At 57.8% G+C, this 25,868-nt stretch overlaps 10 protein-coding genes across 10 annotated transcripts; 6 read left to right on the forward strand and 4 right to left on the reverse strand.

Moving 5' to 3' along the window:
* Window positions 1-964: 964 nt before the first annotated feature.
* J7T54_004276 (uncharacterized protein) lies at window positions 965-2,464 on the forward strand (the record flags this gene model as incomplete). The annotated part of the gene is made up of 1 exon (XM_051504177.1): window positions 965-2,464. One exon carries the CDS (start codon window positions 965-967, stop codon window positions 2,462-2,464), a length of 1,500 nt encoding a protein of 499 aa, XP_051364105.1.
* Window positions 2,465-2,811: 347 nt separating this feature from the next.
* On the reverse strand, window positions 2,812-3,578 carry J7T54_004277 (Peptidyl-prolyl cis-trans isomerase H; the record flags this gene model as incomplete). The annotated part of the gene is made up of 5 exons (XM_051504178.1): window positions 2,812-3,012; window positions 3,068-3,205; window positions 3,258-3,403; window positions 3,460-3,485; window positions 3,541-3,578. 5 exons carry the CDS (start codon window positions 3,576-3,578, stop codon window positions 2,812-2,814), a joined length of 549 nt encoding a protein of 182 aa, XP_051364106.1.
* Window positions 3,579-4,035: 457 nt separating this feature from the next.
* On the reverse strand, window positions 4,036-4,877 carry J7T54_004278 (uncharacterized protein; the record flags this gene model as incomplete). The annotated part of the gene is made up of 2 exons (XM_051504179.1): window positions 4,036-4,106; window positions 4,169-4,877. The coding sequence occupies 2 exons, from the start codon at window positions 4,875-4,877 to the stop codon at window positions 4,036-4,038; spliced, it is 780 nt and encodes a 259-aa protein (XP_051364107.1).
* A 2,937-nt stretch (window positions 4,878-7,814) lies between these two features.
* J7T54_004279 (E3 ubiquitin-protein ligase-like protein) lies at window positions 7,815-9,329 on the forward strand (the record flags this gene model as incomplete). Its single annotated transcript, XM_051504180.1, has 2 exons — window positions 7,815-8,020; window positions 8,108-9,329. 2 exons carry the CDS (start codon window positions 7,815-7,817, stop codon window positions 9,327-9,329), a joined length of 1,428 nt encoding a protein of 475 aa, XP_051364108.1.
* A 366-nt stretch (window positions 9,330-9,695) lies between these two features.
* Window positions 9,696-10,598, reverse strand: J7T54_004280 (Protein of unknown function (DUF3752); the record flags this gene model as incomplete). Its single annotated transcript, XM_051504181.1, has 1 exon — window positions 9,696-10,598. One exon carries the CDS (start codon window positions 10,596-10,598, stop codon window positions 9,696-9,698), a length of 903 nt encoding a protein of 300 aa, XP_051364109.1.
* A 637-nt stretch (window positions 10,599-11,235) lies between these two features.
* Window positions 11,236-17,212, forward strand: J7T54_004281 (Vacuolar protein sorting-associated protein-like protein; the record flags this gene model as incomplete). Its single annotated transcript, XM_051504182.1, has 3 exons — window positions 11,236-11,535; window positions 11,588-15,917; window positions 16,308-17,212. The coding sequence occupies 3 exons, from the start codon at window positions 11,236-11,238 to the stop codon at window positions 17,210-17,212; spliced, it is 5,535 nt and encodes a 1,844-aa protein (XP_051364110.1).
* A 219-nt stretch (window positions 17,213-17,431) lies between these two features.
* J7T54_004282 (vacuolar sorting-associated 8 like) lies at window positions 17,432-18,157 on the forward strand (the record flags this gene model as incomplete). Its single annotated transcript, XM_051504183.1, has 1 exon — window positions 17,432-18,157. One exon carries the CDS (start codon window positions 17,432-17,434, stop codon window positions 18,155-18,157), a length of 726 nt encoding a protein of 241 aa, XP_051364111.1.
* A 381-nt stretch (window positions 18,158-18,538) lies between these two features.
* Window positions 18,539-20,632, forward strand: J7T54_004283 (ATP-dependent RNA helicase-like protein; the record flags this gene model as incomplete). Its single annotated transcript, XM_051504184.1, has 1 exon — window positions 18,539-20,632. One exon carries the CDS (start codon window positions 18,539-18,541, stop codon window positions 20,630-20,632), a length of 2,094 nt encoding a protein of 697 aa, XP_051364112.1.
* A 137-nt stretch (window positions 20,633-20,769) lies between these two features.
* On the reverse strand, window positions 20,770-23,809 carry J7T54_004284 (lysyl-tRNA synthetase; the record flags this gene model as incomplete). The annotated part of the gene is made up of 3 exons (XM_051504185.1): window positions 20,770-22,643; window positions 23,097-23,603; window positions 23,689-23,809. 3 exons carry the CDS (start codon window positions 23,807-23,809, stop codon window positions 20,770-20,772), a joined length of 2,502 nt encoding a protein of 833 aa, XP_051364113.1.
* Window positions 23,810-24,292: 483 nt separating this feature from the next.
* J7T54_004285 (Actin-related protein-like protein) lies at window positions 24,293-25,773 on the forward strand (the record flags this gene model as incomplete). Its single annotated transcript, XM_051504187.1, has 2 exons — window positions 24,293-24,347; window positions 24,401-25,773. 2 exons carry the CDS (start codon window positions 24,293-24,295, stop codon window positions 25,771-25,773), a joined length of 1,428 nt encoding a protein of 475 aa, XP_051364114.1.
* Between the last annotated feature and the right edge of the window lie 95 nt (window positions 25,774-25,868).

The following is a 25,868-nucleotide window of genomic DNA, read 5'->3' on the forward strand; positions in this document are numbered from 1 at the left end:
GCGCCAGGGCCAGGTTTGGCCGTGATGGGGCGCCTCTTCGTATATGATTCAACATGTTTCCCGCAAGCTCTCTCTTGAACCAAGCGTGATCTGTATTCTTAGATTGACTCACCCGTTCGCCTGTCACTCACGCATCGAGGAACACACACGCACTCACTCTTGCGGCACACGACACCCAAGATGAGCAACAACTGAGAGCCATGTCCGACGTACGACCAACGCTATTTTCTTTCGTGTTCTTCTTTCGACACATGCCGTTATAACCTCTTATTGCACAGCTTCTGCGAACGAACGCACGCGTACGCGCACACAGACACAATCACGGAGGATCCTTGGACGTTGAAGCATCGCGTGTTGGGTGGCTGTTCGCTTGTTCTTCGACGACGAACGCCCAGGTACAGCCCGTCTCCTGCGGACACTTCAGTCAGGGACGATTCTTCTTGTTCTCGGGCACCCTCGCGCCGCTGGCTCCGGCTGCTGAGCCAACCGCCTTCACCAGAATACGTTCATCTTGCCTGTTCACAATACTTGACTGTGAGTTCACCTTTCTTCTCACTCACCACTCACCCATTCACAATGCAAGTAAAGCACTCATCTGTTCTTCTTTATATCCCATCAAGTGCTCAAGTCCCCTGGCTGACCATTTAAATAGCACCCAACCCCTCAGCGGCTCACTGTTTTCTCTGATATACTTCAGCACAATAAGTGGCGAGTGATCGCTCAAGCACAATCAAAACAACGACACTGGTAGAAACTAGAAAGCTGGTTTTGTTTTTAAGCAAAAACTTTCTCTCTCTTCTCTTCTCACTCAAGTTTCTCTTCTTTCATTCCTTCTCTCCTGCACAGCACATTACCGCAAGCACAACAACCAGCAGCCACTTTTGAAACCCTTCTCCTGGCGAGAAGCTCTGAGCAGCCACACAAACAACAACAATCCTTGACAGACAAAAGAACCGTCATTACTATGAAGTTCACAGGCAACCTGGACCGAGCTGGCCTCGGTCTGCTCCTCTGCGCGCTCCCCGCGACCGTCGACGCGCACTCGTGGGTCGAGAGGATCTTCCGCATCAACCCTGACACCCGCCAGTTCCTCGGCTCCCCTGGCTACGCTCGTGGCGGTGATTTCCGGGAACTCGTGCCGCAGGGCATGACGGACGCCGAATGGATCTACCGCCTGCCGCTCGACGGTGGCTGGAACGGCGACGAGAACATCAACAAGCAACCCCTGTCCGCGGCCATTGCGGACATGGAGCTCGACGCCAGCCCCGGCGACTGGATCGCCATTCAACACCTGGAGAACGGCCATGTCACCAAGAAAGAACCGGGTCGCCCCCTCAACAGCGGTACACTCTTCCTCTACGGCACGGCCGAGCCCACGGACAATGACAAGATCGCCGACATTCACCTCAAGTGGAACGCGGACGGCACCGGCGGCAACAAGAAGGGCAAGCTTCTGGCCACGCGCAACTTTGACGACCTGCAGTGCTACGAGGGCCGCCCTGCCGGCGCCGATGACGAGTTGGCCCGCACCCGCGCCAGTGCTATCGGCACTGACCAGGCCGACAGCCTCCCCTGCCAGGCGGACATTCAGCTGCCCACCGACCTGGCGCCCAACTCGCGCTACACCATCTACTGGCTCTGGGACTGGCCCCTTCTCGACGAGACCAAGATCGACATGGCCGCCACCGCCGAGGGCAAGTTCCCCTGGTCCGGCAGCTGGGTCCGCGGTGACAAGGACATTGGCTTTGACCCGGACGTCATTCTCAACGGCGAGAGCTACACCAGCACCATTGACATCAACATCGTCCCCAGCATGGGCAATGCGAGCATCGGCACCCAGCAGGCCGCGGCCAACACCCTCTTCCAGGGCAAGGCGGAGCCATACTCTCAGGCCATCAAGGAGCAGCTCAGCACGGACTATGGCGTGTCTTTTCCGCAGCCTGCGGCGGGCGACGGTGAAGCTCCTGTCGAGTCTTCTCCTGGCGTCCCAGCTGCGTCAGAGGCCCCCGCCACTCCCGAGGAGTCTGTCGCTCCGCAGCCGGAGGACCCTGTCGCTAGCTGCACTGGTGCGTCCATGGTGACGCCTGACCCCGTTACGGTGACTGTCACTGTGACTGACACCCCCGCTGCGTCCTGCCCCTCAGCCATGTCGACATCGACTGTCACCGAGGTCGTTACCCAGACCACCACGGTCTCGCCCTCGCCCTCGTCCACGTCTACCAGCACGTCCACCGTCATTGTCGAGGAGACGCAGTATGTCACCGTGGCGGCTCCCGAGGAGACCCCCGTCGTGGTCAACAACGCTGCCATGCCCGCCTCCAGCACCCGCGGGGGTTTCATCCTGCCGGGCTTCATCGGCCAGGAGCAGCCGTCGTCCAAGTCTACCACGACGACGACTGCTACTGTCGCGTCTAGTGTGCCGACACCTCTGCACAATCGCGTCAAGTTGCCGTTTGTCGCCTAAACGCAGACGGGACGGCTCGTACATGGGTACTATACTAACGCTGGATTTACGGCGCATATACAAGGCACCAGGCGGTGAGGCTCAATGCATGGATAACGGACAGGTCATAAGCATATCGGCGGCGTTGGGTTGGTATATGGAATGGTCCACTGGCTGGCTGGCTGGCAAGCCATGGGATGGGGGATAAAGGTACTAGGCATGGTGCCCGGTTTGACATTTCCAATGGACAACTTTTTTGACTTTTTCATCACTTCTCATCGGAAGAAAATAAATCGCTTTTCTTGCTCCCTCCCGCCCGCCTTTTTAAAGTAAACGTGTGATGCATTCTGTGAACAGGGCCCGGACGACTACATCTCTCCACACTGCGACACGACCACGTCCATGTTGGGCACGTCCTTGCCGCGATAGCCCGTCTTGGTCGCCTCCATCTTCTTGACGACGTCGACGCCGTCCGCGACCTTGCCAAAGACGACGTGCTTGCCGTCGAGGAAGGGGGTGGGCACGGTGGTGATGAAGAACTGGCTGCCGTTGGAGTTGGGGCCGGCGTTCTGCCTCATGTTAGTCTATCTGTGCCCCATTGACCCCCCGGGAGGAAGAGCGTACCGCCATGGAGAGGAGAAAGGGCTGGTCGTGCTTGAGGGTAAAGGTCTCGTCCTCAAAGGACTTGAAGCCCCAGATGCAGGTTGAGCCGGTGCCGTCGCCGTGGAGAAAGTCGCCACCTTGGCACATGAAGTTGGGAATCTGCGGCGCGTATCAGTCGATTGCCAACAGTGACAAGGAATGGCAGACTCACTATGCGGTGGAACTTGGAGCCCTTGTAGCCCTGCGGTCGACCGGCACCATTCTTGCTCTCGCCCGTGCAGAACTGGCGAAAGTTCTCGGCCGTCTTGGGGACGACGTCGGCAAAGAGCTCAAAAGTGATGCGGCCCAGAGGCTCGCCTGGCGGAGTCAGCTTGGCGTTCGGGGGACGTGACGAAGCATGGAGAGCATAATACCGCCAAGGGTGATGTCGAAGAAGACGCTGGTTGTGTGTTAGCCGTGACACGCAGGCGAGATGAGCTGGGAAGCTGACGTACAGCGGATTCCCCGACTCGGGGAGCTTGGTGGGCGGCATTGGGTTCGGTCACGGTAGTTTGGCAAAATGAACAGAGCGTGGACTAGGCGCGATTGAGATGGTCGGGATGAGCGATCTTTGTTGGTGGTGAGTTGAGGTGAAGGCTCAAAGTTCAAGGTCGTTCGCTGGTGGGGCGCCTATGACAATCGTTCACGAGCTCACAGCGGACCAAATTGACCGCCATAGCAAAGGGACAAAGACTGTGTTTCTGATAGAGTAGAGCTCTGTGTACGCTATGCTTGCTTATATATATATATATATATATGGTAAAGAAGCAGTTCCAAGCGACGCCTTGATCACTGACTATGTCCTGTGGGGCTCAGCAGGGCTGGCTCATGGGCGCGCTTCATACAAGTGATGAAACCAGACAAAGAACCGAGATATGTTTCATAAAATCAATACCTCAATCTCAAGCATCTCAGTATCCACCTGACGGTGAGCATCCGTCACTTGCTGCTCAGGAGCCCTGGTCAACCTCACCCATCCAGTACCAGACATCGAACCTTGCGTTGCTCCCCGTAAAGGGTTCTGTGCCAAATTGCAAGGCTATATCGTCAGTACTCGTTCCCCCATAGTTGATTCAGACGTACTGGTGAGATGCTGTTCATGGGCTGGAAACCCATGCTTCTCCGTGATGTGCCCAAAGAACGGGCGCAAATCCCCCTCAAAAACCTTGACGTGCTCGCCCGCCAGGAAGCTGAACACCTTCATGTCGCCATTCATACCCACGTACAGCTCCCACGACCGGCCGTTGATCGTGACATGGCCCGTCGAGGACCCAATCGGGTACATCCCCCCATAGTTGCCCAGCCAGATCATGAGCTCGTAGTCGCCGCCGCTCGTGTCCCTGTCCCGATCCTTGGCTGTGAACAGGTCGTACGCCACATTCGCCCGGATACTGTCCCCGCGATAGTCCCACTCGGCCTTGGTCCAGATGCTCCCAATGTCTTTGATCAGCTTCTTCGTCCTGCCATTCCCCAGTTCACGCCCCGAATAAGGGTACGACTTGACATTGTTGGGCGCCCCGTCCCAGGACCACTCCGTGTGCCACGAGCTACCGTCCGTCGAGGCATTGTTGACGTGGAGCACCTGCGAGCCTGACGAGGCGCTGTCTTTTCCCCACAGGTTGTTGTTGAAGTAGTAGCCGTCTGCGCCATGGTAGGCAAACTGCTCGCGAAGAGGCTCAGGCGCCATTGTCAGGTTGGTATCAGGGACGGTGGGGTTATTGTGCCCGGGCAGGCTATGGTTGAAGAAGGACAAGTTGGTCGGGGCCGGGACGGAGCCATGCACCATCGTCATTGAGGCTGGCCGCTGGGCGCGCGTGTGGATATACCGTATTGCACATGCAGTGGGCGGTGATTAGCGTTGCGAGGTGCAGCAGCAGTAGCAGCGGCGTGGTCACGACTGGCATCACGTCATTTGGATGGAGGATTATATTGAAATGCGCATTGTTGCTGGGAATTCAGGCCGCGAAAGGCGAACGACGCAAAGTCCACGTTTGTGGGCTTTTTCACGAAACTCTGTCTTAGAAGTCCTTGAGCCATGGCGGTGGTGGCCACTTGGGCTTGGACAAACTCGCGTCGCCTCGAAATGAAATGTCTCGAGACGGCATCAAGACGAGCTTCGAGAAGCCTCACGATGAGACATGAGGGCCCCGTCGATCAGCGGCGGCCCAGTGCTGGGCTGGGTGAGATGATGCACCGCTTCAAGCCTTCAAGCCGCCCACTCCCGCGATCCAGCATTAAACACATTTCAGCGGTTGGCATGTGCTCGTGCGAGCTGCCTGTTCCTCGGATTCCAGGGCCCTGCGACATTGCCACGTTGGCCCCCCTCCCGCAGGCTGTGTGCTCGGGTGCCTGGATCTCGGATGTTGTGGTCGCGGGAGGTGAGCTTGAAGGCGTAAAGTGGTGACGGCTGCTTGGTCGTCAGGGCTCGTCATTCAGGAACGGTGTCATCGGCTTTTCCATATCGCGGGATGACCTGTCATCGGCGGAAGCATGGCCTTACACGTATTCGAGTAATGAAATGACGATGACCACGATGATGAGATGGGGACGGCTAGAAAATAGTGATCCGAGTACACGTACGTAGTATGCCAAGCTAGATCCTCCAGGAGCTGTAACAAGTATGTGGCAGAGATGATGAAGCCCTTACTGTTTCATGCAGTTTCTACATAGCCCGTTATCACACCCTAATCACCCTGTGTCGAGCGGTTACATGCGAATGGAGTCAAAGTTGCGTAACACATACATGAGCTCTACTACCTACTTACTTGCTACGATTACTTACTGCACGATGAAGAGATGCGAAGACCACGCCAAAAGTCGATGCATCATCGGCGGGACCGACAGTGCGACGCCTGAACTGTGCAGGTCTCCACCCCCACCCTCCATTGGATCATCAGACTCCAGTCCTCCACATCCTCCAGTCGTCAGCCCGCTCGCTCACTGCGCCCACTCACACCCACGCCGACGGGACCGTCCAGCCAGAAAGTGTCGAGAGGGGCACTTGCGAACAGACAAGCTTTCCGGGAAGGTGTCGACACGCGTCCAACTATCCATCACTTCCGTTTCCCGGGTCTTGTGGCTGGCTCACCCATCAGTGCAAAATTCGAGACTGGTCTTCAGCCGCGGGCATGATTGGTAGAGACCCAAAACGAGGCCAGTCCCCGTTTGCATAAAGTCAAGCGCTTCAGGATCCGAGCTGTCACTGCCGCCGTGTCTGTGGCGGCTGCGTTGGCCGCAATTTGAGGGTTCCAGAACGTGAGACGCGAGACGTGAGACATGACGGACGGAACAGCCGCCAGCGTCCGCCATCTCACGCGTGTGCCTGTCGTAGAATGGGCGCTGTACAGCATGTGGTCGGGACAGAATGACATTCTGTGCGGGATTGGCGGCCGCGCCGTCCTAATACTACTATGTAGAGGCCGCTCGCGAGGAATGCGGCCAAGCGAGTGCGCGGAGCTGAGCTGAGCAGCGCAGGCAGCGCAAGAACGTCGTGCGCAGCCTCAAAGTACAGTCTATGCCTCGCTTTGGCAATGCGCGAGAAGACATGGACCCTGTACGGAGTAGCTTGGCCAAGCACCTCCCTTTGTCTGCTTCGCAGCTCGCCATGCACTCCGCATCGCAAGAATTGTTCGTTGCAGTCTTCAAGATTCTGGGCATCCTCTGTGGAGGCCGTTCGCTGAGCGGCTTCCCCATTGAGCGCGACAAGTCAGCCACATCGACACGGGGAAAAACCGGGGAGACCTTGAGCTGGACGAGGGAAGTTTGTGCTACGCGTGGCTAGGCTCTGCTGCCAGAGTTGGCGTCGGTCGCTGTGGCATGATTTCTAATAAGTCGCCATTTCAATCGTCCGTTAGAGTTACAAAAGTCGTGCCCGTCATATACTATATAGTATGGCAACGGCCGAGTGCACTGCCGGATCACTGGGTCAAGTCGTCGTGCTCTATTCGCCGTTTGCTCTCTTTGTGCACGAATGAGGCTTCATTACACAGCCTCAGCCATCAGCCACCGCCAAAAACCCGGCTGATTCCACATCCACTACGTATGCGACAGTGATCAAGCAACATGAAAAGTACCTTATAATTATCCTCAAGACTCTCCCGGAACGTATCGTTCATCAATGATTTATTCACTCGCACATTCGTATCCGGTGGCCAAAGCTCATTTCCCAGCCATTCACAGCGCAGCCTCGGACTAGACAAAGACCTTCACAGTGCGAGGCCTCCGCGGTTAAACATCGCCCCCGCTCCCCCCCTGCAAGCGCATTGTGCAGTGCTGCAACGCTGGAACATCCTGCACTGATCAGCGACATTCAGCGCCCATCCACTGCATCCAGCCAAGAGCCCAAAACAGCCCGAACCTGCTCAGGCCTGCTGCATCTGCATCTGCACTCCGCCTTCCCATCTTTCCAGCCTTCCTTCTCCCTTTTGCCATCTTCAGTCCCATCGCTCTCGACACGCGCGGTCCTTGCGGTAGGCACTGCAGTCAGTCTCGATTGTCTCGCACGGAGAATCCGCTCGACGACAATTGAATTCCTTCATCCAACGGTCTGCCGCCGCACGAGTTGAATCGAATCCCACCCTAGTATCCGTATCCGTGCATCCGACCCAGTCGAGGCATCATTCAACCACTCAACCGGGCATCACCGTCCACTTCCATCCAAAGTCTAGTACTCACCCTGGATGTGGCTGCCATAGCCATCGCCATTTCCTCGCCAGCACGCCCCGTCAACATGCCTGCCGTCCAGGACTATGTGGGCGACGCCGTCTGGCTCGTTGCCCGCGCTACCGCCGATGCCGCAACAACGTCAACCACCGAATTGACAGGCGAGACTGGTCAACCTCAGGACGACGATCGCGACAATCGCGACAACAACTCGAGTTCGCCGCTCTTATTCTTCGTCGCTCTGGGATTCGGCGTCGTATTCACCAACCTTTGGTAAGAACCTCGGTGCCCGGCCGTTGGGCTGAGATGATGCTGAGCGGCGTGCGGCTCCAAGAATCAATTTTTTAACATCATATGTAGGATCATTGTTGGTGTCAAATACTGCTTTCGCTATAACGCCAGGAACCGAGCCATCCGCAACGGCGAAGATCCCGATCAGATCAACATGGAGAACATGCCTAACAGGCCGCACCGCAGGCGCCGCGAAAAGAAGCTCATGACAATTGACGAGGTCAACGAGAAATTCCCGCTTACCAAGTATAAGGCCTGGGTATCAGAGCGCGCGAGGGAAGGTCTGCCCACCGCTGGCGGTGTTGATGCCTCTGCGTCGCGAGCCAACAGCCTGCATGATGCCGAGGGTATCCTGCCAGCCATGTCAGATGATCGCACCTCGTTCGACCGCCATTCGCAGACCAACGCCACCACGAATGCCGACACCACGGCTCCGGACCAGTTGCACACGGCCAAAGATGAGGGGAACGAGAAGAGGGAGTCGAGCGGAGCCGCAACGGAGCCCGCCCCCATAGAGACCTCTCGACGATCCGAGGCCGACGACAACAACCGACCTGAACTTCAGCGTGTTACTAGCACGAGTGATGATCAGGATGGCGACGATCACATTGACGCCGCTCTACCGCCCGATGCACTGCAGGCCCCGGGTGACGCTTGCGCCATTTGCATTGAGCCCCTGGAGGATGATGAGGATGTTCGAGGCCTGACCTGCGGGCACGCATTCCACGCCGGGTGTGTCGACCCCTGGCTAACTAGCAGACGCGCGTGCTGCCCGCTGTGCAAGGCCGATTACTACACACCCAAGCCACGACCCGCCAATGCTCAGAACGAAAACACCACCGGCACCTTGAATTTTGACGCGAGACAAAACTCTCGTCTGAACTTGCCCACGAGGCTACGCAACGTGTTTGGCGCTCGCAACAGCGCTCCTGCGGATGGTACCGCGGCGACGGCCGGCCAGGGGGGTTCTCAGCAAGGTAGCCAGCAAGGCACCCTATCTAGGCTGGCAGGACGACGTCAACGCAGGAGATATGAGAATGCATCGCCTGATCCGGCACCTGAGGCCCAGGCCGATGCTGCGACAACGAATGCTAGTAATCCGCAAACACCAGAAGTCGCGGAGACTAGGACTGAGGGACTGTTGTCAGGCATGCGGTCAGCTCTGCGACGTGGGCATCGACGTGACAACCAAGCAAGCGGACCGCCGGCAAACACATCGCAGGAGACCACAGCCAGTGTCACGCCGTCCCAGCTAGAGTCGGGGATACGCCCGAACAACTCATCAACATGATTCACGGGGCATACGTTTGATATTTCCAGCAAAAATCCTTACTTTGTTTATACACACTCTCTCTGGCGGCGCACATTTGTGACGCGTTTACCTATTTATGATGGCAGGCTTGCCTCCCTTTTTTACCAGGAACCCTCATCCCTAGCTCTACTACACAAGGACCGGCGCGTAGACTATGCGGCGCCTGTAGTTTGGCGTGAAACGTCTGTAAAAATGCATTTTTAGGTGCCAGGGTTGATTCTGGGGCAGGCATGGCTTTTCTGTATGCGGAGCGCTGGAGTTGTCGGTTCAATAGCATTACGGATTCAATCGAGTACACATCCTCACGATATGCATTTCTTTGTCTTTGATCTACAGATGATTGATCTACAGAAATGACCCTTTCGAGAAGCGACCCCCAAAGTTGGCGCTCTTGTTGAGTAGCTCCTTTCTCTGCGTCGATGCCAACCGCCCGCCGAGTGCCATGTCCTTTTCTCGGTCAAAACCTCGTTTACTCGGGTCGTCGTCGTCCTCATCAGCCTTGCCACTCTCCTTGCGTTGCTTTGTGTGTTCTTCCACGAGACTCCTCCCGCGACTCCCCTCGATATTCGCTGCGATCCGCCGATTACGCTCCTCCTGCTCCTTCTCCCGAACACTGTCATCACCGCCCGCGCCTCCATCCTGCTGCGCCCCGCCGGTGGAGCGACCCAGGACTGCGTCCTGCAACCGGGCGAGTTTCTGCTCCGGCGTCTCTGTCCACATGGAGTTGACCTCGCCGCCGCCGCCGCCGCCGCCCTTGGCCCCGGCCGACTTGCCGGATGTGAATTTGCGGGCGCGGATCTTGGTGGTGTCACGCTCGGTGAAGGGGCCGCCCGAGGGGGGAGGTGCGAGCATCCAGTCATCACGCTGGGGGGCTGCTTCTTCCCCGGTGGAAGGGGCCGGGGGCATGGAGGGGCCTATGATGGGAGCGCCCGAGGCGGAGGGGAGGGCGGGGCCGTAGTCGTCTTCCGAGTCGGAGGAGGAGTTTTGGGTGGGAGGTTGTGCTGTTGGGGAGGCGGATGCGGGAGGAAGCGGAGGACCTTTGGAGGGTGCCGCTGCTGGTGCTGGCGCTGGAGGCGCAGGGCCGTAGTCGTCATCTGAGCCGTCTTCGAGGTCGATCTCGTCGGTGTTTGGGTTTGCGACAGGGCCAGTGGTGCGTTGGGCCTTGGAGGATGGAGAGCTGTCGTCGAGTTCGGGCGTGTGTTTGCGCTTCTGCGGTGAAGGCGGTAGTTGGGGTCCAATTGATGACATCTTGGGAAGGGTTTGAGTGTGGCCTTTGGGGGTCTCTTGTAAGGCGTCGTCTGCTGTGTCGTCCAAATCGATGAGTGATGGAGATCTGTGAGACGCGACGTGTAAAGTGCGGACTTGGCGACGTCACTTTTGAGGTGAGTTGGAATCCACCACTCTAGGGGTCGCGGTTAGTGAAGGGCGTCTGCAACGATCAAGACAACTCTAGGACAGAATTGACTGTGGCTCCAGGATCAAACATTTTGTTCTATTATTGACTTCACATTACCCCTGAATTGTTCTGATGACCCTGCCATCTGTCATCTTCTTGATGTCCTAGACATATAAAGCCCGGCTAATATCCGGCTTCGTCATTGCGTACCGGGTACGCATCACCGACGTTAGTGCTCCACGTCTAGGCAGCGGATCTGCAGTGTGCACCGCCAGCTTCCCACAGCTCCAGTCCAGCCTCGCACGAAGCCGACAGTAACCCGACATCATCTTGCGCAACGCATCTCTCTTCAGTCCTGGGCGATTGATTGACGAAAACTACAAGCTAGAAACGCCTCGCTTCCCTTCACTTGGGCTCGCAACCCGCCAGGCATGACCTCGATACGATAAGAGCTCCAGAGGAGTGAGTGATGGGAAGCCATCCGCCAGCATGGCCGAACCCGAAGATACACCACAGGTCAATGACCCTCGCGCCGGCTCGAGCAGCGACAGCGAGTCCCTACATGGTGCGCCTGATCACGACGATGTCCCGCAATTGGAGTCGCACGGTGAGCCTGCGCCGCGCGAGCTCGCAGACGTGGCTGTGAGGACGGAACCACAAGCCGGCGCGCCTGAAGAGGGATCAGAAATGGGATCGATTGATACAGGATCTGTCGAGGGATTACCGAGGAGAGTGGACAGCCCCATTGACTCTGTACTGTCAGGGCCCGACGAGACACCATCCGTACAGGTACGCACATCCACCGTCCCATGGAAATGCTCAAAGTGTCTAAACATTGCAGGGCTCCGTCGTGTCCTCCATCGGGAGCAGCGTGTTGCCGTCAGTCGCGTCGCGCTCTGGCCTCGGCAGTCCGAACCCTTCTTTCCGACCTTTCGACCGACGCTTCAAATCGCGAATATCTTCCTCGGGCACATTGAGCCCTCGAGCCCAGTCGCCCGCCTTTCTCAGCCCACATAGCCGCCATGCTTCTCTCAGCTCCAACTTTGTACTCGACCACTCGGAAACGGAGACGTCGTCACCGCCATGGGAGGTTGTCAGGTGGACGCGTCTAAAGAAACTCAACGGGCAGGCCTTTTCTGAGGCTGGGAAACGAAACTTTGGCTCCCCGACCTGTCTGGCGGTCTCGGCGTCCATAGTGCTTGGGACATCAAAGGGGATCATCCTAATATTCGACTATAATCAGAACCTCAAGATGATCCTCGGGCCAGGGACCAAGGCCGTCGAGTCAGGGTCCATTACGTCGGTGGCCATCTCGGCAGATCACACGACGGTGGCGGGTGGACACGCGAATGGCAGCATATTTACGTGGGATACAAGCCGCGCATCGAGACCTTTCCTGACCATCCCTCACCTGGACGAGTCACAGGCAGAGCGTCGGACCGCAGATGGGCATTTTCCCAACGCAGCGGTGACGCACTTGGGTTTCCTGGGCACGAGGCATACGGCCCTGGTGTCCGCGGATGAAAAGGGCATGGCATTCTCACACCTGGCGACGCGCGGGACCGGATCCTTAGGACGCACCGTGAAGACAACCAGGATCCTGGGACGCTATCCTAACGCGCCTGTAGCGGCCGGCAAGTCGCTCAAGCCGAGCACTGTGCTGGCATTTTCGCCTCTGCCTCTCGGTAACGTCGAGCGCGCCACAGACACAATGGGATTGACGGCGATGCTCACGCCCTACCTACTTGTTATCGTCTCGACTACGCCGGTGGCGCAAACGCAGCACAAGTCAGCACGCCCCAAAGACATTCAAGCGCATAGTCCAATGACCGGCTGCCTGGCCTGGTTCCCGGCCGTGAAGCTCAAGGTGCCCGATGCCCACACCGGCAGCGACGTTTCCCTGGTGAAGCTCGCGTACTGCTGGTCCAACGTGCTCACGGTGCTCGACGTGGATGAGATTCCAGGCGAGGACAAGGATCAACCGTCGACACTGCGCTTCAAAGCACGGAGCCGATGGAAGTGCGAGGAGGCGATTGCCGCGGTGCAGTGGCTCAGCCGCTCCGTTATTGTCGTCTTGACGCTCTCGCAGCGGCTGATTGTGCTGGAGGACCGCAGTATGCGGCAGACGGAAGCCTTCGACCTGATCCAGAAGCATGTCTACCATGTAGACCTATTTTCACGACAGCTGCACGCCTTGGTCGAGCAACTGGACGAGGAGGATCCCACGATGCACGGCGTAGTGGGGGACGCCTTCTACATGAGCTTCAAAGCCTACAAGGGGAGGATATTCCTCTTGGGGTTTGGCGATGTGTCCATAGGTGCGCTGTCGAATTGGGCAGACCGCCTGATTGCCATTATGGAAAATGGTGATTACATTGCCGCCATTCAGTTAGCCACGTCCTACTACACAGGCGACGCGGACAAGCTCACCGTAGGGTTGCCTGAAGATACGGCAACACGGCAGGGCATGGTGCGCGACAAGATTATGGAAATCATGACCGCATCACTAAAGTATGCTTTCAATCAGCGCGAGCAGTCCACTAATGGCACGGATAATCGGCAGATGAAGCAGCTTGCTGAAACTTGCTTTATTGCCTGCCAACGTATTGGCGACACGGACTATCTTTTTGACGAGATGTACGAGTGGTACGAAGAAGCCGGTTTGGAGGGCATCTTTCTGGAAGCTCTCGAGCCCTATATCCTCGAGCGTACCATCACGATGGCGCCGCCCACAGTTCTCAAGGACATGGTTTCCTACTATGTGTCCAGAGGGTGGGAAGGCCGCCTGGAAGAGATGCTCTGTCACATGGAGACGGCGACGATGGACCTGGACCAGACAACGCTGCTGTGCAAGCAGCACGGTCTGTACGACGCCTTGACATATGTATGGAATCAAGCGATCGGGGACTACATCACACCGATGATCGACCTGCTCACCCTCCTCATACCGTTCATCTCTAACGACGGCATGGACGTGGACATTGGAGAAGACTACTTTGGTGTCAACGCGCTGAAGATCTTCCCGTACCTGGCATACACCTGGACCGGCAGGATATACCCCAACGGCGAGCCGATGGACGAGGAGTCTGCTACAAAGGCCAAGGCGGAAATCTACTGGTTCCTCTTCTCAGGGAAGACCATCGCCTGGCCCAAGAATGGTGGGCAGGAGTTCCTCACGCGGCCGCGCGACGAGAACCAGCCGTCTTTTCCATATCTTCGACTGATTCTCAAGTTCGACGCCCCCAGTTTGCTCAGTGCTCTGAATGAAGCGTTTGAGGATAGCTTCCTCAACGACTCGACGGACAAGCACATCAACGGCAACCGGATGGAAATGCCCGAGGAGCAGATATTCGGGCAAACGATCAATCGCCAATATGTCATGTCAATTCTTCTCGGCGTCATGAACCCAACTGATTTTGCGCCCGAGGATACCATCTACCTGGATATGTTTGTGGCGCGAAATCTGCCCAAATTCCAGCAGTATCTCTTATTCTCGGGATCGACCCTTTCGAAGGTGCTGAATGGTCTGTGCAACTATCCCGGCGACGATCTGGCAGAGGATGCGCAGCTCAGCGCTGAGTATCTCTTGTCTGTGTACCGTCCCTCCGACATGGCCGAGTTGATGCCCTTGTTCAAACGAGCAGGCTTCTACCGAATCTTGAAAAGGACGTTTAAAGCGGAGCAGCAATACGGCAAACTGATCGAGACCTACTTCGAGGACCCGGAAGAGCAAGACGCGGTGTTTGAGTGTATCACCAACTGTCTCCGTAAACAGAGCGGACTTAGCAATCGTCAGCTGAATGAGGTCATGGAGGTGGTCCGCCGCCATGCGAGGGACTTGCTTGAGATTGATCCTGAGCGGACGGCGCGGACACTCGCCAGCCATGGGCACGAGCTTCACCTGGCCGTACTAGAGTCGGCTGACGACGCACAGGAGCTGCAGTACGGGTTCCTCAAGGCCTTGCTTGAGCCGAACATCTCGGGCAAAGAAGATCGAGAGTGCCCTAATCGCGATCTCATTGAGAAGTATGTCCAGCTCATGTGCTCATATGAGCCATCTCACGTATCGGAGTATGTGGGGGTGGTGCAGTCCGCCAATCTCCGCCTCGACAAGTTGCTACCTACCATGGAAGAGACAGGCGTTATCGATGCTGCCGTCGTCCTAATGGCACAGGACGGTCAGGTCAAGGAGGCCATGGACCGCCTAGTGAAGCACTTGGGCAGTCTCGAGTCTGCCCTGCAAGGTCTCCTGGGCGGTTCAAGCGGTAGAACCGAGTCGTACATTGTGCCGTCTGCCACCGAAGAGTTGCTGGTCGGGCTGCAGAAGTATGTGCACGTTGGCATCTGGCTCTGTCAAGGTCAGACCAAGATGTCTAAGCGAGTCAATGTCGTGTCGAAGACGCAGCAGCAAAAAGCGGCTGACATGCTGTCTGCCGACGAGCAGCTCTGGCTGGGCCTCATTGATGCTTGTGTGCACATCACCAGACGTCTATCGCCCACAATCACTACCTTGGCCGACCAAGCCGACACGGTCGACGAGATAGACGGGGACCGACTCTTGGCTCTGCTGCGATCGCTCGTCCAACACACTTTTACGTCACTGTTGACAGCTACATCCAGCCACGCCGGCTCTATTAAACCCGGGTCCAAGCTCATATCGAACACTGCGTCCAATCTATCCTTCCTTCGTATTCTGCGGGCTTTTCTGACCCAGGCCGCCGCTGAGTCACCCAATCTGGCTGACTTGCGAGGTGTGCTGGCGTCTATCTTCGCCGCCTACGCGTACGAGGAGTCGATCCTCAGGCTGTCCAACCGCCTACTCGAGCGGAGCCTGTATGTCAATGTCCAGCAGGCCGTGCAACTGCGGCAACGTGGTTGGCGGCCCAGGGGCTCCACGTGTGAGGCCTGTGGGCGTCGGGTCTGGGGTCCGGGTGTCCCTGGCGGCGCCATATTCGACGCATGGGAGGACAAGCAGGCGCACGACGAGGACAGACACAGAGAACGAAGGGCTCGTGCGTATGAGCGTGCCAAAGGCGCCAGCGGCTCCGTTGTCGACGCCGGTGGGAAGGGGAAGGGGAAGAGCCTTGCCCCCCGGCCCTCGAGTATGCTCCTCGAGCAAGAGAATTCCGAGGCGGCGCAAGCTGAACCCGAGACGAAGAAGGAAGTGTTGGGTTCGCTAGTGGTGCTGGCTTGTCGACATGTGTATCATCAGGTCTGTCTGGACGCGGTGCAAGACAGACAAGGGGACGGCGGGCGTGAGAGGGAGTACAAGTGTCCGATAGACGGATGAGCGGTGCAACGTAAATATCTGCGAATTTGAGGCATAGCGAATGGACGCATGCTGTTTGGTCAATGACGAAGCTGATGTTTGAGTGTCGATTCTCGTCTATTTCGCCCGTGAAGGTTCATGACATCATCGTCTTTTCTCCCTCCGTGTAGGAGAGATCATTCATCGCCAACTGTTCCTCTCGAGCCAACCTCGAACAATTTTATCCTCGGCTACTATCCCATGCGCTTCACCCTTCGCGTCTGCCATTCCGGTGTCAACAGTCCCCTTGCAGTCACGCTCCAGCGACGCTTGTTCACGACATCAGCGTCCCTCTCAACGGACCCATCCTCCAAGATGAGCTGGATGGATTCATGGTCTCGGCCGTCCAAGTCCCAAGCTACACCTGCGCCATACTACCTCCTCTCCAATGGCGAGAACACGCCATACTGTCGGTCCTGCGGACGGGTCATTGGGCAGCGCAGGACGAACAACACCGCTTCCTCCTCGACTACGAAAGACCCGACACCGGTAAAGTACTGCTCCGCACGATGTCGGGGGAGCAAAGTCGGCAAACTCGACAGGGAGATTGAAAGTGCCTTTGTCAAGTTCTTACAAGGTGAGGAGAGCATGCAAGACAAGCAGCCAGGAAAGGGGGCCAAGAAGAAAGCCAAGGGTGACACGCGCGTGCTAGTCTCCATGGGCACAATCGAGCAGTACATGTTTCAACACCACGCGCAGCAAGAAGAAGGCACATCCAAGTCACCTGAGCCCTCGGTCTCGGAAGACGAGGCACTAAGCACGCCGTACAATACGGACGGCACGCTCAAGGGAGCGGAGGACGACAGTGTCGACGGGGACATCCTGGCGAGACTGTCCATACGCAGCGGCACGCGTATCCGTCCTTCGCAGGATGTGTCGCACGTCAACGGCAGTGTGGGCGGGGAGAAGGGCAGGGCGGAGAGGATCGTGGAGACGGAGGAGATGGTGGAGAAGAGGAAGAGTGGGCAGCGGAAGGCGAAGGAGAGAGAGATGGTGCGGTGTGCGGCGAGGCGAGGCGTCGCGTTCGGGCTGCTCGTCAAGGATAGTGACGAAGAGGAGGGCCGGAGGAGGAAGTGTGAGGCTGTGATGGGTGGAAAGGTCGTGGAGCCGAGTTTTGCAAAGGGGGGTTGGGCGATACGATGGAGAGAGGAGGTCTGAGTGGGAGAGGTATCAGGTGTGGACGTGAGTACGGACTCTGGAGTGTGCTTATGTGTAATTGTGGCCAAAGTTCACGATGTCTTGACCAAGGACATGCTCTTCTTCTGATTACCCTGTATATGCGCGCCCCACCACCGCGACGCGCTCCTCAATGTCCACCTCGCTTTGCCCATCTCCCACAATTGAGCTTCACAACCACCACCCAACCCAATGTAGACCATGGCTTCCATCTCGTCGGATGACGACGAGGAGTACCTCTCCTCCGACCAGTCGTCCCCATCGCCCCCTCGGCAGCCGAGCCAGAACTTCTTCGCACCCCCCTTCTACGGGCGCCCGCCTACGCCGCTGCCACCGTCCCCTTCATTGACCTCGCTCCTGCGCCCGTCACGACCAACGACGCCCGACGCCTCGGACGATGACGCGCTCGCCACCGTAGTCCCCCGTGCAGCACCCAAGGTGCCGACATACGAGTACTACGGCTTCGTGCTCTACCTCTTCAGCAGCCTCGCATTCCTCATCTACCTGCTGTGGGCCTACCTGCCCAGCCCATTCCTGCATGTGCTGGGGATCTACTACTACCCCAACCGCTGGTGGGCTCTCGCCGTGCCCGCCTTTCTCGTCATGACCGTGGTCTACATCTTTGTCGCGCTGGCGCTCTACAATACCGAGATGCTCACGCTGCCGCTCGGGGATGTGGAGACTGTCGTCGACGGCGCAGGGCAGATTGCCGTGATCGACAGCCAAGGACGGCTCATGGTGGGAAAGAATAAGGGCAGAGGGGAGAAGAAGGTGGATGAGGATGGAAATGTGAGTTGGAGGGAGGTGTGGAGTGAGAGCACAGATGCAGTATTGGACGTGCCACTCGGAGGAGTGTGCGAGGTTCTCTATGGCGAAGGGAGAAGCAACGTCGCCACGGATGGGTTTTGTGATCTTGCGGACACTTGACTGTCTGTTGTAGAAGTCGCATCGTTCAAGGTAGCATGGCGTCCAGGATCTTGATATAGGCAGGCTGTATGATGTCCCCAACCCGTGGTCCGAGCGACCATGCAATTGGACTTTCAGGCATTCCCAGAAGTTAATATTGCCATCTGAGCTTGCGACTAATCAAGTGACAACTATCAGAAGCTTACTGCATTTCTTTGCTAGACTCGCTGAGGTGGTGTGAATCCATGTGTGTAGGTGCCAAATTGACAATGTCAATAGGAAAGGTACATGGTGGGGTCATTGACACCCACGCTAGCTCTATCTTAGACAGCTGTACTTTTTTCTGACATGGACACTTGCTTGTGACAATATTTCACTGACCATCATTCATATCCCATCGCAATGGCGCCTGCAAATCCCAAGTCTGGGGCCCCAGCATCCTCTGCTCGTGACGTGTTCAAGCTCCTGACCCGAGGCTCCAATCGAAAATCAGCACCAGCGAGCACAGCCGTCCTCCCATCCGCTGGCGCAAAGGCGAATCCCCAACTCTACCACGACCAAGTTCGAGGCCACAAACGCAAGCGACCGAGCCAAGATGCCGAAGCACCTGTTGCCGAAGACCTACCCGTCGTAGATTTTTTCGCGCCCAAGCAGGACGAGGCCAAAGTCGACAAGAAGAGGCCCAAGCGCCAGACCAGTCCGGAGCGGAAGCCCGCGCAGCTGCTGAGCAGCGATGAGTGCCGCCACGTGCTCAAGTCGCATCGCATCAAGGTGACGCTCATGTACAAGCCTGCCGAGCCACAGACGGTTAAAAAGTCGAAAAAGAAGAAGAGCAAGGTTGCGGACGAATTCGAGGAGCTGGTGGCGCAAAGCAAAAAGGGCGAGAAGAAGCAGCTGAATCCGCAACCGTTGGAATCTTTCTCTCAGTTGAGGGGTCAATATGGTCTCTCGAGACGGGTGGCAGAGAATCTGGTACATCAGGGATTCCGACAGCCGACAGAGGTGCAACTAGGCAGCCTGCCCACGCTCCTGGATCCGAGTGTCGCGCTGCAGGAAGAGTCAGGACTCCAGGATGGTGTGGACTTCATGGCCGTCGCACCGACGGGAAGCGGCAAGACAGTCAGCTTCCTGATTGCTGCGATCAACAACATCACATGGCGGAGAGGGAAAGGAGGAAAGCACGGGCTAGAGGCTGTCATTGTGGCACCGACAAGGGAGCTCGTACATCAGATCGTCAACGAGGGCAACAAGCTTGTACAAGGCACAGGTCTCAAGGTCGTGGGCATGCGAAGAGGCACAAAGCCGGTCATTGAGGAGGTCAACCCCCCGGAAGACGACCCAGAAGATGAGGACGACGGTGATGCGGCAGACTCCGAGTCTGACGAAGACAACGCGGCGCCGAAACAAAAGAAGGCTACGTATGCCGACATACTCGTCACCACGCCGGGCCTTCTCATCAAATTCCTCTCCAAGCAGAAAAGGACGCTGTCCACTGTCAAAGACCTCATCCTCGACGAGGCGGATGTGCTTCTCGACCCCCTGTTCCGCGACCAAACGCTCTCGCTGTGGACCTCCTGCACCCATCCATCTTTACGATTATCGTTCTGGTCTGCTACCATGGGCTCCAACATTGAGACGCTCGTCACCTCCACCATCCAGACCCGGGCGCAGTCACTCGAGACGACCCCCAAGCCGCTGGTCCGCCTGGTCGTCGGCCTAAAAGACACGGCCGTGCCCAACGTCACGCACAAACTCCTCTTCACAGGCAATGAGGCAGGAAAGCTCCTTGCCATCCGCTCCTTGATCCGTCCCACCGCCAAGGACGACCTCAAGATCCGCCTGCCCTTCCTCGTCTTCACCGAGACCATTGAGCGCGCGACAGCCCTGCACGACGAGCTACGGTACGACATTCCCGTTTCCGCCGGCGGCTCCGGTCGCATCGCGGCGCTCCACTCCGGTCTCAACGACGCCTCGCGCTCCGCCATTGTGCGCAAGTTCCGGGCGGGCGAGATCTGGCTACTCATCACCACCGACCTGCTCGCCCGCGGTCTGGACTTTCGAGGCGTCAACGGCGTCGTCAACTACGACGTGCCCACCAGCGCGGCATCCTACATTCACCGCTCTGGCCGGACGGGGCGGGCCGGGCGCGAGGGCGGCATCGCCGTCACCATGTGGACGCACGACGATATTCCCATCCTCAAGACGGTCGCCAACGTCATCGTGGTCAGCGAGCGGCAGGCCGGCATGGACAAGGAAGAAGAGAGCGCCGTGCCCAAGTGGCTGCTCGAACGGCTGCCGGACGTGAGCAAGGAGGAGCGGAAGAAGCTGAAGAAGAGCGGGAAGAGGAGAACGGACCACAAGATTACGAGCACGAGTGGTGTGGAGAGGCAGAAGGAGAACAACCGCAAGGGGGCGATTGAGGCGAGCAAGAAGAGGAAGAAGCAGAGCAACGGGGAGGAGGCTGTGAACGAGGAATGGGGTGGCTTTGACGACTGAACTAGTGATCCTGAGAGCGAGGTTCCATGATTGTTTAATTATTAGCTATATTCGTCATGACAGCCCAGCTATCCGTCTATACTGGTTCAAGATACACTGGTGCTGATACATATTATACATGGTACACAGAGGGGGTATCACTTCTTCTTGTCGTCGTGAGCAGCGTCATTGTGCTTCGACGGGTCACTGCCACCGAGTTTCCTCTCTTCGGCGGATAAGCCGACAACATTCTTCAAGCTGCCGAAACTCAAACAGTCGCTGATTCTCTGGGCTCCCGAGAACAGCATCACCAGCCTCTCGACGCCGCAGCCCCAGCCGCCAGTCGGCGGGAGAGCATAGTCGAGGGCTTTGAGGAAGTTGGAGTCGAGTGGTGATGTCTCGCCATCGACGTCGGTCTCAATCTGCGAGCCGCTGTCTGGATCCGACACGGCCTCTTCGGGCTCCTGGAAGCCAATCTCGCCATCCGGCAGATTGACCATCTTCTGATGGTTGGCAAGCTTCGTCCTCTGCGCCTCGGGGTCGTTCTCCTCTTCGTACATGTTGGCCAGCTCGCGACCGCCGACAAAGAACTCGGCGCGTGCCGATACGAGCTGGAAAGTTTTTTCGCAGAGGAAGCTCTTGGACAGCGGTGACATGCAAGACGGATGATGCGTGATGAAGATGGGCTGCTTGAGCGAGAGGGGCTCAATGTAGACTGCCGCGAGACGATCGAGGAGTTTGGGGAGCGTGGTGGGCGTCTCGCCGGGAAGATTGATGTTGCGTAGCTTGAGGACGGCAAGCAGCTCGGGCAGAGCATTTTCCGAGCTAAGCTTGGGCAACCGCAGGCCAAGAGCCTCTTCGAGCGCCGGCACAAATTCGACCTGGCGAAAAGGACGCTTATAGACCTCCAGATCGATAGGAGGGAGGGACGTGAGCTGCGTCTTGATGAGTTCACTCGACTTGGCAGCCAGATTATAGATGAGCTCCTCCGTCTCGCTGATCAGGTCGGTCAGGTTGGTGTATGCGCTGTAGAACTCGCACATGGTGAATTCGGGGTTATGCGTGGCGTCAATGCCTTCATTGCGGAACGCTGGGCCGATCTCAAAGACTCTGTCGATGCCGCCGACGACGAGACGCTTGAGCCACAACTCCGGTGCGATGCGCATCGCGAGGTCCCGGTTCTTGAACTCGGTCGCGTGCGTCACAAAGGGCCGCGCCGTGGCGCCGCCTGCATTCTCCGAGAGTATCGGCGTCTGCGCCTCCAAGAAGCGTTTGGACCAGAAATGCTCACGCATGCCGCGGGTGACCTCAGCCCGCAGACGGAGTATGTCTGTGGACTCTTGGTTGACAAGCATGTCAACATGGCGCTCCTGCATCCTCGTCTTGGCATCTGACAGTTGCTCAGGGATTTGCTCCATGGCCGGGGACAGGAGCTCGGGCAGATCGACAGCCGTGAGCGTTATTTGTCCCGAATGGGTCACACTCTTGCGGCCTGTCACCGCGATGTGATCGCCCACTTGGATCAGATTGCGAAACAGCGCGAAACGTTGCTTGGAGAATATCTTTTCGCTGATGGCGCCGGCGTTGACCATGATCTGGACCTTTTGGTATTCGTTGACAATATCGATAAACATTAACTTGGACCCCGAGACGCGCTTGCGACGCACGCGACCCATGATGGTAACCTCCTCCTTGTCGCCGAGGCTATCGAAGCGCTCCTGAAACTCGGCAGGAGTAAGTCGAAACTTGGCGTCGCGGGAGGGTAGACGCGGCCAGGGAGTGTCAAACAGACCGCTGCCCTCGGGGTTCTCATCGTGCTGCGCTTTGCGTAGATCCGCAATGCGCTGCTTCTTGAACGCAGAGACGCGCTCCGGATTGGCAGAGTCAAGACGGGAGTCGGGCTTGTCCGAGTAGTTGCGGAGGGTGTGCCCAAAGGGCGGGGCCCCTACTGTCACGGAGGACCGGGCATTGTGTATGTGTGTTCGTACAGACCGACTGGCCAGTCGAAGGCAGTTCGCGTAGGTCATGACGCCTGTATTGTTAGCCACCACTCGAGCGGAAGGGTTGCAAAGGAAGCAAGGTAGACGGGAGAAGATCAGACAAAGGCGTGTTATAATCACACACGGCAAGCCGTATCAATCGCAGCGGTTCTGAAGCGAGAATGCAAGTTCATCATGAAAATGGAGAGGCGTGGTAGGGCAGTGTGACATACAAGCATAGTGAATGCGTGGATTTGCGACACCAGTCAAGGTGGCCGATCCAAGTGGAACTGGAGATGTTGATAATGGAAGGATGTTGAACTTGTAGAAGAGAACTCCATTGCTCGTCTCAGTTTTTCAAGTTGGCCTGCTAATTAGCTCCAGTGGGGTTGGAGTGTACCGTGGATTTACCGGGCGGTCGTCTTGGCTTACCTGGGACTCTCATGTTCGACACAGATCCCCTCACCCCTCGAGTCCTATCCTATTCCGTCAACTGCTGCTAGTACTTTCAGCCTCCGCCTCCGACTCAGAGAGCCCGTACGAATAGTGACGGGGATGGGCGAGCACCACGGACGCCCTGCTGTAGATCTCGCCCATGAGCATGACCTGCTGTGACCGCTCATGGAGGTCCTCCTGGTTGATGCACAGCCCATCCGCCCACAGCCACGCGTTGCTCGATCGATTGAAACAGGTGCGTAGCGCGTGGTACAGGTTCTGGACCACAAGTGTCCTTCCGCCATTACAGGTCAACGGTAAGAACTCCTTTGGGTTGCCCCACACGTAGAACAAGCAGTAGAAAGGTGGTGCATCGTCCAGACGGGACGTCTTCACTTCAATCTCGCGTGTGAAGTCCTCCGCATCTGGCGGCGCGAGCCTCATCAGTCGAAACTCTCGCTTTCCGAGGGGGGAGTACGTGAAAGGCGTGGACGTGGCATCGAAGCGGACGGTCGGTCTCTCCAGCGACCGCTCGGGTAGCGCACTTGTCTGATCGCTGAGATCCTGGACGTTGTCCACTTTCCCATGGTACTCGAATTTGTAGATTGAGGAGTCCTCCGTCGTCTCTGGAGAAGCCCGCCAAGGATTGGCACGCAAAGTGACTTTTGCAGGATTCGACGGCCTCGAGGTCGAGAAAGTAGTGCTTGAGGGGCTCCATGTCACCCGCAGCCAGGCCGTCCAGGGCAAGTTGTAGCTCGATCCCATCGTCAAACATGGTCTCCATCCGGTCATCACCTCTTGTCGCAGAAGACTGCAGATTGGGAGGTCATCCCCTCCGTGTTGTGGGCGGCGGCGCCATGCTCGCCAGGGCAATTGTCAGCTGGCGTGTTCTCGTCGTCTGGGTGTATCCTTGTCAGCCAAATGGTCTGCCTAGACGAAGCACAGATAGTTGCACCCAGAGTAACAGGAAACGAAGATTGGAGGGTGGTCAAGGGCGAGACAGAACATAGGAGGGGAGCGAGGCTGCCGGGTAGGCCAAACCGCGCTCTGACATGGAATTTCTCGGTGAGCCGGACGGTCAGCTGCAGCAGTCCTTCCTCCTTGCTCACCTCAGCCTCAACATCACCAACCACAAACAAATTCGTCGCGCCGCCTCTCACGCGACAGCAAGCCAGTGCAGCCTTCCATCACGCGTCGCCATAGCCCAGACCCGACGCAAGACACCCCTCAATTGCGCACATTGAGCTCGTCACGACTCGACGCCGCCATGGCGCAACAACCGCTCTCTTCGGCAGTCCCGCCCACCGACATTTACGGCGGCGGTGCGCATCCCCTCCCTCCTCCGGCACACAATTTGGCTGACACTATAGTGTAGATGAAGTCTCCGCGCTCGTGCTCGACCCGGGCTACTGCAGCACCCGCGCCGGCTGGGCGGGCGAGGACGTGCCCAAGTCCATCCTCCCTTCCTTCTACGGCCACATTGGCAGCACCAACACCAACCTCTTTGGCGATGAGTACCTGATCCCGCGCGAGGGGCTCGAGGTCCGCAACTACATGAATCGCGACAGCGTGGTCGAGGACTGGGACGTCGCGCCCAAGTTCTGGGAGAATATGCTCGTCAAGAGGCTGCAGCCCGAGCGACCGACAGCCCCAAGCAAGAACGGCCTAAACGACGACCCCAAAAAGGACGGCGAGGGGGACGTATCGATGGACGGGGCGGCAGAAGAGGCGGCGGCCGAGGCGCAGGAGGAGCAGGAGAAGGCCCTGCAGGAGAATCCGCTGCTGGTGACCGAGGCGCCGTGGAACACGTCCAAGGCGCGGGAGAAGACGACCGAGGTCATCATGGAGACATGGGGCTGCCCGGCCTTCTGGCTAAGCCGCACGCCCACGCTGTCGGCATTTGCGGCCGGCAAGGCGACGGCGTTGGTGATTGACGTCGGGGGCTCCAACACCAACGTCACCGCCGTGCACGACGGCATGGTCCTCAAGCGGTCCATCCAGCGCTCGCCCGTCGGCGGGCTTTGGCTGTCCTCGCAGATCCGCAGCATGTTCGAGCACGCGGAGCCCAAGGTGGCCCTCACGCCAACCTACCTCATCGAGAACAAGACCCCCGTCGACGCCCTCGCGCCCGCCCAGGCCCGGCTGCGCAAATTCCCCTTTTCAATCGCGGATAGCTTCCGCCGGTACGAGGAGGAGCGTGTCCTGACCGAGTTCAAAGAGTCCGTCGTGGAGGTGTGGCGCGGCAACCCGGGCCCGTACCGCGCACAGGGCACCGAGGACTTTATCAAGACCCAGCCCGGGCGCGTGTTTGAGATGCCGGACGGCTACAACCAGATGTGGCGCGAGCAGCGGTACCGCGCGAGCGAGGGCATGTTTGACGAGAGCGTCGGGTACCCCCTCCCCGAGGCGGAGCGCATCACCAAGGAGCAGACGATCCCGTCCCTTATCCGCACGGCGCTGGAGGCGGTCGATGTCGACCTGCGCCCCAACCTGCTGGGCAACGTCGTCGTCACCGGCGCCACAAGCCTGATCAACGGCTTCAATGACCGTCTGAACAATGAGCTGATTGGCATGTACCCCGGTGTGAAGATCAAGATCCACGCGGCTGGTCTCACGAGCGAGAGGCGCTTTGGAGCCTGGGTCGGCGGCAGCATCCTGTCGAGTCTGGGCACATTCCACCAGATGTGGATTTCGCGCAAGGAGTACGAGGAGAATGGCCCTGGCATCGTTGAGAAGAGGTGCAAGTAGGTGGGTAGGAGGAAGGCAGGCAGGCAGGCAGGCAAGCAGAAAGCAGAAAATGGTCAAGGCGTACTGGCGTTGGCAAGGGGTGTGGGTTCATTTAG

This window comes from Emericellopsis cladophorae (genome assembly GCF_022114955.1).
Source record: "Emericellopsis cladophorae strain MUM 19.33 chromosome Unknown NODE_8_length_656085_cov_119_647849, whole genome shotgun sequence".
NCBI classification, from domain to species: domain Eukaryota; kingdom Fungi; phylum Ascomycota; class Sordariomycetes; order Hypocreales; family Bionectriaceae; genus Emericellopsis; species Emericellopsis cladophorae.